Genomic DNA, 17,232 nt, shown 5'->3' with positions numbered 1-17,232 from the left:
AGCCGGGGTGCAGGGACAGAGCTGCATGGGCGAGCGGGGCTGGGGGCACTCACAGGGCACAGAGGGTGCTGGCTGAGCCTCGGGGGCCAGTTCCCTTTAAACATGGGCTCCGAGGACAGCAGGCAGGAGGTGCTGCGGGTGCCTGAAAGCCCAGGGCCCGTCCAGGGGCAAGCCCTGCCCCCTGCTGTTCCAGGTGCCTGTCCCCAAGTCCTGGGGGACTCCCCACTGTGGCCCAGAGAGGTGCTGGGCCCTGTCCTGGTCAGATGGCCTGGCCAGCGGCCCCAGGCCCTACACCGGCACACATTTGTCCAGGGGCTCGGGGCTGCAGGCCGGACACGGGCAGGGGCTGGGATGGCGCCCGGCCACAGAGCCGGCTTTGAGAGGCCTGGCCCTGCCCGCTTGCCCAGGACGTGCCCCCAGGACGCGGGTCTGCCGCAGGCCGCCTGGCCAGGTGCTGAGGATGAAGGTCGGCTCCCTCCCACGGTGCCAAGCCTGTGCCAGCTGCTGGGGTACCCAGGCTGAGCTGCCAGAGGCAGCGTTTCCCGGTCCCCGGCGCAGCCTCCTGGCGAGGCCATGCTCAGCGACGACACTTGTGCCTCCGACCCCACTCTTGGAGCTTCTGGCCCCGGCGCCTGGGTGTTGTCTTCTCCGCTGCCCGTCCCGGCAGCCACACGGGCGTCTGGAGTGAGCGGCTCCTGCTTGTGGGCTCCGATGCCCCCAGGACTCTGCTGGGACCCCCAAAGGTGGGGTCCTTCATCTCCCGCCCTGTGGGGCTGGCCCCTCTTCCTGCGTCCCTCCCCTGGGCCAGCCTCCTCTAGCCTCACGCCCAGCGCTGCCCCCCAGGAGCAAAGGCTCCCAAGGACGGGGAGGCCCGGCCCTTCCCGGGGCAGCCAGACCAGAGATCATGCCTCCCCTACCCCTTGTACCCCTTTGCTGACTCCATCCTGACTGTGAAACACAAATGGTGTAAAACTGACCATCTCCCCGCTTTTAAATGTGGTCTGCGGCGTCCACACTTTGCCGTCGTGCTCAGGGTGCCCAGCTCCAGGACATCCTCGAGGAAGTGGCCCCGTCAGCCCCCGACCCCGTGCCCCGTTCTGTCTCCAGGAACCTGACGGCCCCAAGAGTCCGGAGAGGGGCCTCGCGGCTGTTTGTCTTTCTAAGTCTGGCTCATCTCCCCGCGGACCGCACCGTTGGCCCCCGTCGTGGGGTGTCCAGAAGCTCCTCCAAGGCGGGGCCCTGTCTCCTGTGCCGACGGCCCCCGTGTATTTATCCAGCCGTGTGTTGTGGGGCTCCTCCTGGGGACCCGCTCACGCCCGGCGGGTGGTCAGCTGTGGCCAGCCTTGGCGACGCGCCCATCTCCCAGGCGTCCACTCGACTGGCCACACGCACAGGCCTCGGTCTCCGCCCCCGCCCCAGCACCCGCCGCCTGCGCTGTGATGGTGCTGCCCTCGCGAGCGGGCGGGTCTCCATCGCCCCGAGCCTTGGCCGGGTCCCGGTGGGGTGGAGGCCGAGAGGCCGGGGTGAGGGTGTGGAGGCGGGAGGCACCCAGGCGTGTGGAGAGCCGGCTCCAGGCTGCCCGGCGAGCGCTTTCCCCCACGCGTGGCACGGCCACCGCGGCCCCAGCACAGGGCGAGGAGAGGCGCCGGCCTCCTCTTTCTGACACGGGATCCGGCCATGCTGACGTGGACGTCTCCGCGCCCGTCAGGTGTGGCTGGGGGAGGACAGGCCCCTCGCCTCCCTTGTCTTTGCAGGCGTCCACGCTGATGGCCTCTCCTTGCTGCTGCCCTCTGCCCTCTGCCTGCCCTGCCCATCAGGGGCTGTTGCCCATGCCGGCCCCTGTCAGGGCTCCCCTCCACCGTGAGCTGGAGGCTCGGGTGCCGGCTCCTGGGGACGCGCACGGCGTCTCCTTCCGGCACTCTCCTGGGTGTCCTTGGTCCCCAGGCGGTGGCTCGGTCCTGTCTGCCACCTGTGTGGCAGACGCTCTGTGAGGGGGGGAGCGTGGTCTGGGACGTGACGAGCGGCGGCTGATGTGTACGAGCGAGCGGGGGGCACAGATGGGTCCTGGCAGCCCTCGGCGGGGCATGCCGGGCCCTGGCCTGTCACTCCTCACCACCCAGGGCTGTGGGGGACCTGGGCAGGAGTGGGGCCCCAGGAGATGGATAGCAGCCTGCTTTCTGGGCCCCCCATGTTGTGGGGTGCTGGCAGCAGATGCCAGGTGGCTGGCGGTGTGGGGGAGCAAAGCAGAGAGGGTGCAGTGGCTGCTTTGGAGGAGATTGAGGCGAAAGGCAGGATGTTTGGGGGAAGAGCTTTCAGGAGGGGGGAGGAGCAGCACGTGCAAAGGCCCTGAGGCAGGAATGGGGGGGCTTGAGGCTCGGCTGAGGCTGCAGTGGAGGGTGTGGACGGGTGGGGGGGTGTGGCAGGAAATGAGGTCCAGGAGGTAAGTGGGGTCAGATGCAGAAGAACTGCAGGCCACCAGGATGACGTAGGCTTCTCCTGACTTACCTGGGCTGGGGGCAGGGCTCTGGGCACAGCTGTGGTCTGGATTAGGTGGGTCCTGGGGATGGGTGGGGTGCCCAAGAAGGGAGGAGGGAGGGAGATGAGGGCAGGCGGCCGGAGAAGCAGACGGGGCGAGGGAGCCCCTCGCAGCTTCCTCCTAAGCCTCCTACGTGCTGGGAGGAGACGGTTTTATTAGCTTATTAGGGAAGATTCATGCATTTCGCATGGATGATCGGAATGAAAAAGGAACTTCATGCACATTTGAATTCAGAAGCAGTATGAGAGGAGGCGGCGTTTTTTTCAGCGTCGCGCCTTGGGGAGAGCTGCTAACGCTGACAGGCTGCCGGGTGCACGCACCGCACAGGCAAATTGCTCCAGCGGATTTAAAGACGCGCTTACTGGGTTTCCCCGAGCAGGCCCTGGCGCTGGGGTGACACGGCGGCTGTGGGCCTGGCCCCACACGGCCTCACCCGCACCTGGCAGGCCCTGCCCACGACGTCCCTGCAGGCCCAGCCAGGGCCCAGCCAAGGAGGGCGTCGCCCAGGCTGAGTGGCGGTCGGGACGCGGCCATTATGGGATCTAGCTCAGCCCCACGGACATCCTGCGTGGCTCAGGGGAGCCTCTGGCCCTCCCCGTGCCTCAGTTTCCTCGTGTGGAAAGCAGGGACGACCACATTCACCTCGTGGGATTCTCCGCAAGGACCTTGTCTGAGGAACGAGACCGTCCATGCCCCTGACGCCCATGGCCACTAGCATCTGCTGCCCCATGTCCTCGGGCCGCCCAGGAGCTGGCGGTGCCGGCGGCCACGCCAGTTGGGGGTTGAATGGCATCGCCCCCAAAAGCTCTGCTGCAGCCCCAACCCCACGGCCCAAGAGCGCACCTCTGCGGGGAAAGCGGACCTCGGTGGATGTGACCAGGTCGAGATGAGGTCTCCAGGGTGGCCTTGCCTAGCTGTGCCCCTCTAGGAGAAGGACTCTGAGGCCGGGGTGCACAGAGGCCACACCACAGTAACGGCCGAGGGACGCACAGACCCCAGGAGACAGCGGAAGCCGAGAGGCGGTGGCAGGGCCCCTGCGGTCTGAGGGCCGGTGCAGCCACATCGCCATGGGGCCCAGGGGCGGCTGCCTGCTTGCCGGCCCTTCTGCATGGCCCGCACCGGGTCCCTGGGGTCCGTACCGATGCGGGTGGGGTGTGGCTGCATCCTGGGCCTCTGGGCAGGGCGTGGGCTCCCTGGGCAGGTCCAGCTCCAGGACGTAGTGCGTCTGGGTGAGCAGGGCCAGGAGCAGCTTGGGGTAGGCCTCCTGCACCGCCTTCTTGAATTCCCGGGTGAACTGCAGCTCGTGCAGCAAGTTCATGGCCTGGGGGGAGGGGGTGCTGGAGCTCCCCAGACGGGACAGGCCTGCGCCCTCCCAGGAGACCCCCACCCTGTTGTGCCTCCCTCCCTGCTAACAGCCTCCAGGACCGAAGCCGAGTCCCTGCGACATCCCTCCCCTGGCCTCCACCAGAACCCAGGGGCTGGCCCGGGCCCCAGGTGCCCTTCCTGCGGGCTGGATGGACGTCCACAGCCTGAGCTGGGGCTCCCCCTCCTCGGGCCTGCACACTGTGGGGGCCCAGAGGCCGCTCCTACGTGCAGGAGCGGCCCAGGGGTGGCTGGGGCGGGTGCGGGCGGTGACAGACTCACGGCCAGAGAGCGCAGGTAGGGCTTCTCCTTGGGGGGCGGGCCGCCCGCACTGGCACCAGTGGGCAGGGGCCTCTCCTGCAGGCAGCCCAGCAGGATGGCCAGCACCTGATGGCTCACGTGCAGCTCGGCGCCCAGGGCCCGCCACAGGCGGAGGGTGTGGCTGCAAGCGGAGAGGGCTGGTGAGGCCAGTGCTGCCCGTGGGCCTGGCTGGGGCAGAGGCTGGGCCAGGTCCTGAACTGCACGGGGCGTGTGGGAGGCTGAGGGTGGACGAGACCATTGCACATAGGGAGGGGGGTTCGGGGAAAGGGCTTTGGGGGGCAGGGAGCCCTGCCGGTGCCCCTTGCTTCCCAATTTGGGCCTCCCCCTCTTGGAGTCTCCCCTCCAGGCCCCTCTCTCCCCGTGGCAGACCCCGACTTTGTCACCCTCGGAGGCTCCAGGTACTGGCAGGACAGCCCAGCTGGTGCTCCAAGCTCTCGCTCTCTGACCCTTGCCTTCTGCCCTCCAGCCCCTGCCTGCCGCGCCTCTCGTATCCTGCTTCTGGGTCTTTACACCTGTAATTCCTTCCTCGCCCCAACCTCCCCCAGGCTTTATGGCCACAAAGCCACTTCCTTCTGGAAGCCTGCCTTGGTTACTTCCTCCCCAGCCTGGGTTTGCTGGGGTCCGGCTCCCCAGGACCTGGCCTGGCCAAGTTGGGGGCTGTCACTGGTACGTGCAAAGCTTTGTGCATTTTTCAGATGGGGAGACTAAGGCCTGGAGAGAGAGGGGGCCCCGAAGGGGGTGCAGCCTGCAACCTCGGGCTGGGACTGGAGGCAGGCCTGCTGGTCCCGTGGCCTTTCTCCCTGGCCCAGCAGCCCCACTGGGCTGCAGGGGTAGGGAAAAACCAAGGGGCCATCTGGAGCTTTGGCTGCAGGAGCTGGGAGGATGGAAATCCAGGCCTGACAGAGGAGGTCTGCAAGAGGGGCAGGTTGGAGCCTGGGGTGTGCCAAGTGGGGAGTCCCTGCCAGATACCCGCTGTCCCCCAGCACCCCGGGGAGTGTCCTCGTGAGCTTAGTGCTGTTTCAAGTCTCGCAATGGGAGTGGCCATGTGAGGCAAGCACTCGAGTAGTGCGAAGTAGCTGGCAGGCCCACGGGAAGGGAGGCAGGGGGGCGGGCACCACGGAAGGTGGGGCGGGGAGGCAGGCGAGAGGGCCCCGGGGATCTGGGTGCGGCCGGTGGGCGTGGAAGCTGCGAGAGGCCTGGGAGAGCTGAACTGTGGTGCAGGCTGGCTGAAGAGGCCGCCATGGACCTCTGGACAGCAAGGCTGTGGCATGGTCACGAGACAGTGGCCACCAGGGGCGGGAGGGGTGCACAGGGTACACGGTGGTGACGTTGGGGGGAGCTCCCAGCATGAGACCAAATGGCAGGTCTGTGCAGTGACTCCATAAGCCACAGATGTGCCCGTGAAGCTGGAGCCCTAACGCTGGCCACGGAGATCGGTTCACGTTAGAGTCGCGGTCAGCGCACACGCCCTGGCTGACGGGGAAGGCCGCCCCGAAACGGTGGGGAGGGGGTGGGGGCTTTGTGTCTGGCTTAGCTCTTCTGCAGCCTGCAGCTGCTCCAGAGAATAATGCCTATGAATTTAAGGAAAAGAGAACAGAAAGAGACACGCTGAGAGAAAAACTGCGCGACACAGTGCAGAGCAGAATAAACTGAATATTCGACAACGGAGACGTGAAACCCGCACAAGCATTAGGTCGGGAAACAGACCCGGGGCACAGCTTTTATAGGAGCTGTGACGGCTGCGGTGAGAGGCTACGGGCCTGCTTCCGAGGAACAAGGCCACACAAGGGGGGTGAGGGAGGCCGAGCCCAGTGGGCCCCGCCACGGCTGGGGGTGGCCTCACAGGCCAGCTCATCCCTTGAAAGAGTCGCTGCTGTGAGAAGGAAAAGCAGAGCAGGTCACAGCCGGTGCGATGGCCTGCAGGACCTACCACGAGTGTGGACTGGCCTGGCGTGGCCTTGGGCCCCGGTCAAGTGAGGGTGGCGCTTGAGGGCACGAAGCAGAAAGAGAAAGGAGGGGAGCTGGCAGGCCCATTGGAGTAGCTCTCTAGAACGCGAAGGCCCAGGCCTGCAGGGCAGTCTTGAGGACTAGGCGGGCAGGCAGGAGAGCGGTCAGGGAGCGACAGCCACAGCGGGGCATTGGCACGGGGCGGGGAGCAGCACCTGGCAGAGCACCCGAGCCGGGACCCCCTGGTGGGCACAGGGCTGGGGCCCCGGGGGCTTCAATGAATGACGAGGGACAGTTATGTGAAACCAGGTTGCCCCCCGCACAAGTCGTGAACATCACTGTGGGCACGTGGGGACTGGATGTAGAGGTGGGGCGAGGGGTGGACTTTGACAGTAAGTCTGTGCAGGACGAGACTCAAAACTCCTTTTGATCAAAAGGTGTCCACGAGCGTGGAGGGGGTGCTGAGGGAGGGGACGTTTCCAACACGACAGCGGACGGAGGACTTGCATCCAGGTGACACAAGCATCCCTACCGTCGGCAGGAGGAGGGCACAGCCTGACAGAAGAACCTGCAGGATGCCCGTGACTCTTTCAGTTGCCACTAATACAGAATGTCTAGTAAGTTATGATCTATGAGTCATATCGACAAAAGAGGGTGCCGTTGACTTGAAATCCTTTAAAACAGTCCAGCAGTGTCTTATAGGAACAGGAGAAAAATGAACAGATTCATAGAGTTACTGCAAAAAAAAAAAATCAGAAATAAAAATCAACACACATCAAATGAGGCCACTCTTACTCTGGAAAAAAAACATATTTCAGGAAAAACTGAAATATCTCCAAGGGCAGCTGAACACACAAGCAAGCATCTGAAGATAGGAAAACCCACCTGGAATTAGAAATTCCAACAGAAGGACCAAAAGGAACTCAGTAAGAAAGTTGACTGAATTCAGGAAAGAGATGGAGAAAGAGACAAAATTATTTCCAAAGCAGAAAAAAAAAATGGGTGCCCACGAGTGATAAGACTCACATGAAGATTTTGGAAGGAACGTTGAGGAAAAGCAGAAAAGCAACCACGAGCTACACTTGAGAACGGAGGAGGACAGAGAGAAGGGAATGCAATCGGAACAGGCCAAGAAAGAACAGCATTTGTATTACCGGAGTTTCTGAAGAAGAAATTGGCAATAGAACAGAAACAGCAAGAATAAGAACAAAAGACCGGGGACTATAAAAATAAAATTAAAATAAAATAAAATAAAAAAAAAGAACAAAAGACCTACATCTGTACATTCCAAGGACCCACCAATTACCCGGGAGAGTAACACAGGATGATTGACTCAGACATTTCTTAGCCATCTAACATTGTTACATTTCAGAGATAAAAAGACTCCCCAAGGTGGCCAGGCAAAAATATCAAATAACTTACAGAGGCAAAAAATTATCAGAATTTTCAAAAACAAAGCAGGCAATAATTGGGTTGCATTTAAATAATAAAAGAAAGTGTGAACCAGAGGTTTCATACCCTTCCTGGCTGTTCTTCAAGTGAACCACTTTCATCAACTTAGGGAGCCTCAAAGGGCCGGGGGACCGCAAACCACGAGCCTTCCCGGAGGACCCAACGGTGAGTTCCACCAAGTAAGAGCTGACCAGACCCTCTAGCAAGGGGATGACGGTGATTGTGTGTGGACACGCAACAGCAACAGTGGGAATGAGAGTGTTAGTTTCCATAAAGCAAGAATGTGGAACTGAAAAAATAGAAGGGAGCTAGAAGGAGGAAGGCAGAATAATCTCACTGATTGTTATATGGGCAGTGGTGTGAATAATGGATAGCAATAAAAATTAAAATGGAAAGCAAAAACAAAAAATGAATACACCAGATATTAAATAGGTTAAAAAATAAAACATGGGATGAAGGGCATTGAAATGGGCGAAGAGCACAAAGTAACATCCAGAACAAAACAAAACCCTTCCCCAGAAAAAATGAAAGAGCAAGAGCTCACATCTCATGAAAAAAGAGAAGTAGCAAGTAAAACAAAATATACACAATCACAAGATATTGTGACAGAGCTGAGACCCAGCATATAAACTGAATCCGTATCAATGAATGGCTTCAACTCAGCTTTTAGAAGAAAATATTTTTTTTTAAGATTTATTTATTTATTTATACAAGCACTGGGTACAGTCAGACATGCAGGAGGGTGAGAGAATTCCCCAGAGCCAGAGTGGGGAGCAGAACAGGCAGACTGACGAAGCACACTGCTGAGGGGAGCAGCGGGCGGCAGGAGAGGTCTGCGCGCCATGTGGGACCCTTGCCGGCGGCTGGGGATTGAACCGGCGCTGCAGAGGTTACAGGCAGCTTCGCAGCCCAACACTCAACCCCTGCGCCACCGGGGAGGCCCAGAAGAAAATATTTTTTATTTGGACCACAAAAAGGCCAAAGTACATGCTGTATGTAAGATGACACCTAAAACACATGGGTTCTGAAAGGTTAAGATGAAAGGAAGGAAAATACATACTTGGCAAATGGCGAACAGTAAGGGTCCTGAACAGATGGGCAGGGACCCCGGCCACAAAGTCTTCGAAGCCTGTCACGTGACAGGGCAGAGCAGTTTTTAGCGCTGAAAGTCTCGGTTCATGAGCAGATACAACACCTGTGACTATGTATGCACCAAGTAACACGGCAACCACGTGCATGAGGCAGAACCCGCAGGAGATGGGGGAGGCACAGAAACCCAGTGATAACAGCAGACTGGACGCGGTGTTCCTGGCACAAGGCACAGCAAGTGGTTCTAAACCAAGCACAGATGTACGAGACTTGCATGCACGATACCGTCCGCCCAGAAAGTCCTGTGGACCGGGACGCTCTGCTCCCGGGGGGCGGGTCATGCACCTTCTTTTCAAGTGTCCACACAACACTCACAACAGCTGTCTCAAATACCAGCGAGCTCCACAACGTAGAAACGCTGCAGCCCACATCCTCTGATCACAATGCAACAAAACTGCAAATGACAGATGACACAGAGCAGCCACCCCACGGGGAAAGTAGAACTCGTAGAAATCGTAGAATCGTAGAAAAGCAGAAAGTAGAATCGTCCTGGAAACAAGTTTAGGCACTGGCAGTTGGGGGTTCTCTGTGGTGGCTCCTGCCTCTCAGTGAAAGGGACGTGAGGAGAGACTGAGGGTAAGGAGGGGGGGCTGGAGAAGGGCAGCGGGCGGGCGGGCAGCCCCGGGGGCCTGGGGCTGTGTGTGGCCCGTGCTTTCTCCTGCACTGGCTGTTCTGGCAGGTGTGAAGTGCGCGAGTGTGTGGGGGACAAGGGACTTAGAGGTGTTCAGGGAGTGACCGCCACGGTGGGCGATGGATGCTGGAAGCGGGGAGAGGAGGGATGTGAGGGGCGTGGAATGTGAGCTGGTCTGGGAGGACAGACGTTGCTGGGAGACGGGGCAGTGAGCTCAGGGTGGGAGGTGGTTGGTGGTGCCGGGAGATGCGTGGAATGGAGGGGAACGAGCCAGGGGCTGCCCGTGGGGTGGGTGGTGGAGGGAGAGGGGCCGCTGGGAGACTTCAGAGGGAGGGAGATGCGGGAGGCTCCGCCATCAAGATGGGCGTGTGGGAAGTGTGTCTGAGACCAGGCGCCCCATGCTCGAGGAGTGATGGGGGACCCGGGGCCGGCTCAAGGTGCAGGGGGCAGGCAGTGTAGACCCAGGATGTGGGATTGGGAGCTGGGGTTCTAGGGAGGGAGGAAGAGCACCGGCCCCGGGCCCAGGCCTCCGCGAGGAAGCCGGAAGGGCTGTGGGTGCTGCGGGGTGTGCGGTGGGGTCTGCAGGAGCAGGGCAGGGGGCCCTTGCAGGCTTTGGCGCTGGCTGGGGACTTGGCAGCAGCGCCAGGCCCGGGGCCCCTCTCCGTGGATGACGGTCATGCTGGGGTGTTGTGTGTGGCGCGTGGGGATGAGTGGTGCGCGGGCAGCTCAGAGCCAACTCAGCAGGGGTGCGGTGGACCAACAGGTGTGTGGGCTCCATCCCTACACCGAGTCCTGGGGTCCCCGCGGGCTGTTAGGAGTCAGACAGCAGGGCGGAGCTGAGGTGGAGGCCCTGCCCCGCCTTGGGAGGGGGCGGTGGGGGCTGGGAGGGAGGGGGGCCGGGCACCTGTCCAGGGCGATGGAGATGTCCAGGAAGGCGGTCACCAGCTCGGAGGTGTGGCTGCGGGCCAGCAGGGTGATGGCACGCAGGGCGTTTTCCTTGGCTTGGGGGATGCGGACCGAGCAGAGATGCAGGTGGATGGCGCGGCCCAGGTTGGAGACCTGCACGGGGAGGGAGAGCGTGGGGAGGGGCCTGTCCGAGGGGGCCGAGGTCCTGGCCCGGTGGACCTGGGGCCCTGCCTCGGTGAGTGACGGGTTCTTCCGACAGGTCCTGTCCTGGGCGGGGCAGAGCAGGGAGAGGCGGGGGTGTCTCTGCCCTGGGCACCGTCTGAAGGGAGGTCCCGTTTGAGGGGACACAGGTCCACTGGCTTTTGTCTGGCACGTGAGCCTCCAAAACTGCCCGACTGGCGCTGGGTCACTGGAAGGTCCAGGCACCCGCCATGACACCTGGACACAGCCCCGGGCTGGAGGGCCTGGCCCTCAGAGCTCAGCTCCAGGGCGCCCCAGGGCGGCGTGGCCCAGGGACCGGCTGCCTGGTCGCTGTGCTGCCTGTCCTGTGTCCGTGCGTCTCTCCCTCCATCAACAGAGAGCTCCTGGCGGTCGGGCCGCGCCTCTTCCACCGCTGCCCCCACGTCCCCACCACCGTGTCCCCACCTAGGGCCTGGAGCACCAGCTGGTGCGCTCGTCCCGCGACCCCCAAGGCCACCCCGGGGCCAGGACCCTCGCGTGGGCCCCTCCCGTGGTGGCTGCGGCCTGCACTCGCTTGCGGGGCGCAGAGGTGGCTGCAGGGGTGGGGTGGGGTCTGTGTCCCCCCAGCGGGCCCGAGCTCAGGGCAATGCCTTGCCGTGGCACCCTGTGCGGGGCCCGAGCCGGGGTGCCCCCGCCCTGCCCGTGCTCACCATCTCCAGCCGGGGCCCGTGCTCCCGGGCCACAGCAAGGAGGACCTCGGCGGCCGCCTGCACGCGGAAGGGGCTGGTGGAGCCCAGGCCGTCCACGGCGGTCCAGGCGGCGTCCATCAGCTCCACCGTCGTGAGGTGCTTCGTGACCTCCTGCAGCGGAGGGGGTGCCGTCATCCCGGCCTCCACCCCCGCTTGGCTCTTCCCCCGTCTCCCGTGTCCCCGGCTCCCCCAGCCTCTGAGGGCCCCCGGGCTCCAGAGCCCCCCCTCACTCCCCGGCCGTGGGCCCCACTTTGGGTTTTATCACCTGCACGGCTCTCTGAGCCACCCGCGGCCGGGGCAGGCGGGGAGGGCAGACTCGGCAGCCTCCGCCCCTGCTCTGCCCGGCTCTCACCTTCCTCACCTGCCAGCCTCAGCCCCCCGCGCCCGTGCCGGGGCCAGGTCTCCCACAGGGTTTTGGTCACAGAGCACCCGAATTTCAGAGCTTCGAAGGCGCCTCGAGGTCTGCCAGGACCAGGCCTGGGCCAGAGGCTGGGAGCCTGCGGCCGCGGCGCAGGGAGGGGTAGCTGGGCCGGGCAGCCCAGGCCCCGAGCTCGGCGCCCCAGGACCCTGACTCTGCTCGGGGCCCAGTTTCTCCCTAAAGGTCTGGCCTTTATCACCTGCCGGACAGCCTCAGACCAGGCCCGAGGGAGGGCTGCCTAGGCCGGACCTCCTGGAAGACACAGAACCAGCCCCACGCATCACATGAATTTCCTTTAAGTCAAATTGAAAATCCAGTTCCTCAGTCTCACCAGCCACACCCCAAGTGCCGAAGTCCCGTGGCTGGCGGTTCCCTGCGGTAGGCGCCCCCCATGAGCACCACCAGTTGCTGATGCAAAGCTCTGTCTTGGGGCATCCGGTAAGCAAAGGAAACGAGATGGTAGAACGTTTCTTTGTATGTGAGGATATTTATTGAAATATCTGAAAATCCATTAGGCTGTTTGCATGTGTATCAGAATATAAACAAGTGGTAAGTAACAGAGGCCGGAATGTCTAGTATAATCTTACTCTGAAAGTCTGTAAGGGGTTTGTGAAATGTCACACTATTAGTTGGCTAGAAGGCTCAAATAGTTTTAATGGAGTATTTGCACTCACAGAATAACTTTTTTTAGACTATCAGGCTATTATAAATCTGGTTAGAACATTTGCCAGAAGAGTAAAATTAAAATCTTGTGCTGAAGTGTTAAATTTTAGAATGTGAAGCAATTCAACTGAGAATGGCGGTTAAACTCCCAGTAGCCAAGAATAATATAATGTTAGGATTGGTGAGTAATTTTGACTTTAATTACTTAAACCCAGTATATAAATAAATCTGAGGCATGTGACGGTATAAATGGTGATGGGGTGATGATGGCGGTGATGGGGTGTTGGTGATGGGGTGATGGTGGTGGTGATGGGGTGATGGTGGTGGTGATGGGGTCATGGTGGTGGTGATGGGGTGATGGGGTGGTGGTGATGGGGTGATGGTGGTGATGATGGCGGTGATGGGGTGTTGGTGATGGGGTGATGGTGGTGGTGATGGGGTGATGGTGGTGGTGATGGGGTCATGGTGGTGGTGATGGGGTGATGGTGGTGGTGATGGGGTGATGGTGGTAGTGATGGGGTGATGGTGGTGATGATGGCGGTGATGGGGTGTTGGTGATGGGGTGATGGTGGTGGTGATGGGGTGATGGTGGTGGTGATAGGGTGATGGTGGTGGTGATGGGGTCATGGTGGTGGTGATGGGGTCATGGTGGTGGTGATGGGGTGATGGGGTGGTGGTGATGGGGTGATGGTGGTGGTGACGGCATGTTGATGAGCGAGCGGCGTATCAAGCCCATGTGGAATCCGGGCACGCCTGGGAGCAGAACCCAGGTGGCTGCTCCGTCACAGCCCTCCCTGGTCACATTCCACGGATTAGCAAACCCTCCGTCTTCACTTCTCTCCGTGCTCCCGTCCTCACGGTGCAAGGACAGGCAGTGCTCCAGGCCCACTCCCTGTGCGGCGCAGACCGCCTGCCCCGCCCGGACACCATCTCCTGGTCACTCAGACCACCAGAGGGTCCCGGGTGCTCTGGGCCCTTCGCTGCCGGCCCCCCTGGCTAACTGGCAGCCGGCGGGACCTTCCCTCCTGCGTGCTTCTGCCCCAGCCCAGGTTCTCCGGTCAAGCCAGGTTCCCCACTGTGGGCCTTTTCCTTTGAACTCCCCGTCGGCGTCAGCCCTCTGGGAGCTGCTGCGGCACGGCGCGCACGGGCTCCGGCGTTAGCCTGGCCGGCACGTCCGAGCTGCGAGCTGCCGCTTGTCCCCGCTGGTCAGTCTGCCTGACTGCGGGCGCGCATGCGAGCAAGGCAGCTCTACTGCCAGGCCCGGTGCTGGCTCTGGCGGGACCCCGCCGGGGCTGGAGACTTCCCGGGGAGGCGGTCCTGCACCGAGTCCCGGGGTCCTTGTGAGCACGGGCTCAACACCGAGGAGGGGCGGCGGGGGCCACGGGCCGGAGACCCCGTGAGCGAGCGTCAGAGTACGAGGGCCTCCCGCGCAGAGGCCGCCCCTGCACCCCCACCGCCCCGCTCACAGCGACACGGACATTGCAGGGGTGTGGGGCTTCAGCAGCCCGAGGTCTGGCCACGCTCGGCCGGATGATGGTGGGAGAGATCTGCCTGATGGCCCAGAAGAGGGCCGTGCTTCTCCAAAGGTGAAGAGAGGCGCCGGGAAGGGGCTGCAGAACGGCCACGCTGAGAAACAGCACTCAGGGAGGGGAGCGGTGGGGCTGGCCGCCTGACCGGGGGACATGCTCCCCACCTTGCGCGCCTGCCGGGCGCCCCACAGAGAACCTGCAGCGGTGCCCCCGCAACCCGGGCGCCACCACCAGCCACCGCGCTGATTTGCAGAGGAAGCCGGGACCAGAGAGAAGGGGCTTGTCCCAGCCCAGGGCCCAAGGGCAGAGCTGGAACTCAGTGGAGCCGCAGAGCCGGGGTCTCCCTCCAACTCCCCCTCCCCGGCCAGGGACTCCAAGCCTCGCTTAACTGCCCAAGACGCAGGCCAGATCCTGGCCTCGGTTTCAATCCTCACACCCTGCCCAGCTGAGCTGCCGGGCCCACCAGTAGCCTGCGCCTAGTCTGAGGGGGCCACAGTGGGGTCCAAGCCACCTCCCGCAACCCCCACCATTCCGAGGGCTTTGACCTTGATCACTTGGGAGCTGCTGAGCTGGAAGATGCGGTCCTCCGGGAGCACCCCCTCCAGGGGGGTGGGGCGAGGGGCCTTCTGGTCCCCACTGCTCCAGAGGGGCTCCCTGTCCATGCTGGCTTGGGAAGGCTGCCTGGAGGCCAGCACGTCCACTTTCGAAGCTTCTCCTGCTGACCCTAGGGGGGCGGGGCAGCCATGCACAGGGTAAGGCCAGGCAAGGCAGACTTGGGGTCCCAGATGGGACAGGCAGGAGGAGTCAGCAGGGGTGGCTGATCGAGGGTCAGGCCTGGGCCCGGGCTGGGCACATAAGCCAGCGTGGGTCTGCAGGTCAAGGCTATCACAGGGCAGGGTTGGGTGGGAGGTGGGGTTGGTGCTGACTGGGGTGAACGGAGGCCCAGAGGCTGGCTGGGTGGGCTGAGGCCTCGCTGGGCTGGAGAGGGCCGGCCTGGCGCCGGGCTTACCTCTCTGGCGCAGCAGGAGCAGGTAGAGGTGGCTGAGCCCCTCCAGGCTGGAGCGCTGCGTGGTCTTGTCTGGGTCCCGGCACAGGATGCCCAGCAGGCCCACCAGATGCCCCATCTGCCTGAAGTCCTCTTTCGGCTGTGGGGAGGGTGGGGGCTGTCATGGCTGGGCTCCCCGTGGAGCCCCTGCTGCTCCCACACCGGCCAGGCCAGCAGCGAGTGGGGTTGGCCCCTCAAACTGGGTGACAGCGCTGGGGCTGGGGCTGGCGAGATTTAAGGGGCCGGGACAAAACACCTCAGAAATCCAGGGACACTATTTTACCATCATATTAAGAAAAATCAAAATAAGTGCAAAAAATTATGATGCACCAGCCTCAACTGCGAAGACAGACGGGCGCCTGCTGGACACAGGGCCCGCCGTCCGCAGCTGGAGCTTCCCTAAGGAGAAGCCCAGGAGGGCAGCGGAGATGGGGACGGGCTGCTCCGTGGGACCCCGCACCTGCCGGCACCCTAGGAGCCCCTCTCGCCCCAGCTCTCCTGATGCCCAGAGTCCCCCACCGCCGGTGGGGACCTGACCCGCGGTGAGCGCCTGCCCTGGGGTCCCTGCGGGGACACGGCCCGCTCCTCGCCGGGGTCAGGGCATCGCAGTCGGGGTCCCCGCCAGCCTGCTCCTCACGTGTGAAAGGGGGGTTACCTGGTCGACAGCAGGGGACTCAGGACCCACCCCGTCTCAGTGGCCGGGACCCGAGGGCCTTGAACCCCGCGCACCCTGACGGCTTGGGGGCAGCGCGGGCGGGCGGGGCCGGCACTCACGTCCAGGCACAGGCTGTGGTTCAGGAATTCCAGGAGGCCCGCGCAGCTGCGCACCGCCCGCTGCCGCTCGTGCGCCTTCTCCGACGTCAGCCAGGTGTGCAGGTGCTGTGGAGGGCCGGGCGGGGAGCGGGCTGCAGCGGGACCCAAGTGGGGAGCTCCGGCCCCCGCCTCCCTGCTCTTCCCGGGACGTCCCGAGTCCCTCAGGGACGGCTGATCCTCCACGCAGAGCCCGCTCCCTCGCCAGGCTCCTCACTGCCCCCAGGGCTGTCCCTGCCCCCTCACTGGTCACCTCCCTCAAGGAGGGCGGGCTGCAGACTCGCCCTGCGGAGGGCAGCCCTGGGGGGGTGCGGGGCCTCCTGCAGCTGCCCTAGTGCGGCCCCAGGCCCCTCTCAGGCCTTACCGGCACCCTCCCCCCGTTGCCCAAACCTGAAGATCCTAGAAGCAGCTAAGCCCAGGGGTGCTTCTGGCCCCCGCCCCCACCACCCCCCTCACCGCCAGCAGAAAGTGCAGCTCCCCCTCCGTGGGGCTCTGCCTGAGGAAGTCCTGCAGCATCCCGTCCAGGGCCTGCGACAGCTTGGCGTAGAGCTCCTGCGGGGCGGCAGGCGGGGCAGGGCGGGAGGGGCAGCGCTCTCTGTCAACCTCCAGCGGGGGGCCACCCTTCCTGCACCCCTAGACCTGGCTGCGTGGCCAGCTCCAGCCAGCTCGCCTGCACCCCTCTGTGGCGCTGGGGAGCCGCAGGGTGGGGGGTTGCGTGGGACCTGCTCAAGGGCGGGGCTCCCCATGTCCAGGGGGCTGGGCTGCTTCACAGTCAACGCACCGGCCCCTGCCCCGGGCCGACCGCTCTGCTGCAGCCATCCTGGCATTTCTAAGTGGTGAAGAAGGGCCCCACGCTGTCACTCTGCTGGTTCTGACAAATGGGGTTCGGGGTCTCACTCAGGAGGCGCCCTCTCTGCACAGCTGCTCTAGTCAGCAGGCTGGGGGGAGGGGCCGCCAGCTCCCGGGTGCGGGCGGTGGCTTCAGCTCTGCGCACTCTCCGGGCCCGCCAGGGTGCGGCCACACCGCCCGCGAGGGGCAGGACGTCCCTGCCTGCACCTGGCACTGGCACGCCACGGTGACGTCATCACCTGCTACGGGGACCCTGGGCCCCGGGGGCGTGGGGTGTGGGCAATACCGCCCTCTGGAGGGCTGCTGCTGGGGGGCTGCCTGGGGCCTGGGGGACACGCCCTGCTCTCGGCCCCCATGCCTAAGTGCTGATCTGTCCAGTTTTAGCCTGGACCAGCCTCGGGTGGGGCATGAAGAGCAGGGCCGGGAGGGGGTGCGGGCGGGGCCTCAACCCTGACTCTCCCACCAGCCGCCTCCATTTCTCTGAGCCGATTTCCTCCCGCCATGGGTCAGCGCTGGGAAGGTGAGCTAATGTGCGCCGAGCCTGGCACCCAGCAGGTGCCCAGCCTGAGCATGGGCGCGCGCCCCCTGGTGGAGGCAGTGAGGAATGGGGGCCTCTCCCTTCCCAGGGGTTTCTAGACCCAGCAGGCGTGGGCAGCTGGCTGGAGGTGGGCTGCCTCCCAGAGCA

At 63.3% G+C, this 17,232-nt stretch overlaps 1 protein-coding gene across 7 annotated transcripts in view; it reads right to left on the bottom strand.

Annotated features, from left to right (window-relative positions):
- The window catches only part of LOC119234921 (maestro heat-like repeat family member 5), a 43,126-nt gene that overhangs the window by 5,179 nt on the left and 20,715 nt on the right, over nt 1–17,232 (bottom strand). For all 7 annotated transcript variants that reach the window (XM_037498054.2, XM_037498326.2, XM_037498078.2 and 4 more), the window contains exons 14-21: nt 16,155–16,250; nt 15,663–15,767; nt 14,853–14,988; nt 14,389–14,567; nt 11,195–11,344; nt 10,303–10,457; nt 4,181–4,340; nt 3,676–3,857 (exon numbers count right to left, since the gene is read on the bottom strand). In XM_037498054.2, the coding sequence (XP_037353951.1) occupies nt 3,676–3,857; nt 4,181–4,340; nt 10,303–10,457; nt 11,195–11,344; nt 14,389–14,567; nt 14,853–14,988; nt 15,663–15,767; nt 16,155–16,250 (1,163 nt within the window). The remainder of the gene's footprint in view (nt 1–3,675; nt 3,858–4,180; nt 4,341–10,302; nt 10,458–11,194; nt 11,345–14,388; nt 14,568–14,852; nt 14,989–15,662; nt 15,768–16,154; nt 16,251–17,232) is intronic.

Source organism: Talpa occidentalis, unplaced genomic scaffold (genome assembly GCF_014898055.3).
Source record: "Talpa occidentalis isolate TD23 unplaced genomic scaffold, MPIMG_talOcc4v2.1, whole genome shotgun sequence".
Classification (NCBI taxonomy): Eukaryota; Metazoa; Chordata; class Mammalia; order Eulipotyphla; family Talpidae; genus Talpa; species Talpa occidentalis.
Note: the sequence above shows the minus strand (reverse complement) of the source record. Positions and strands in the feature narration are given on the sequence as shown.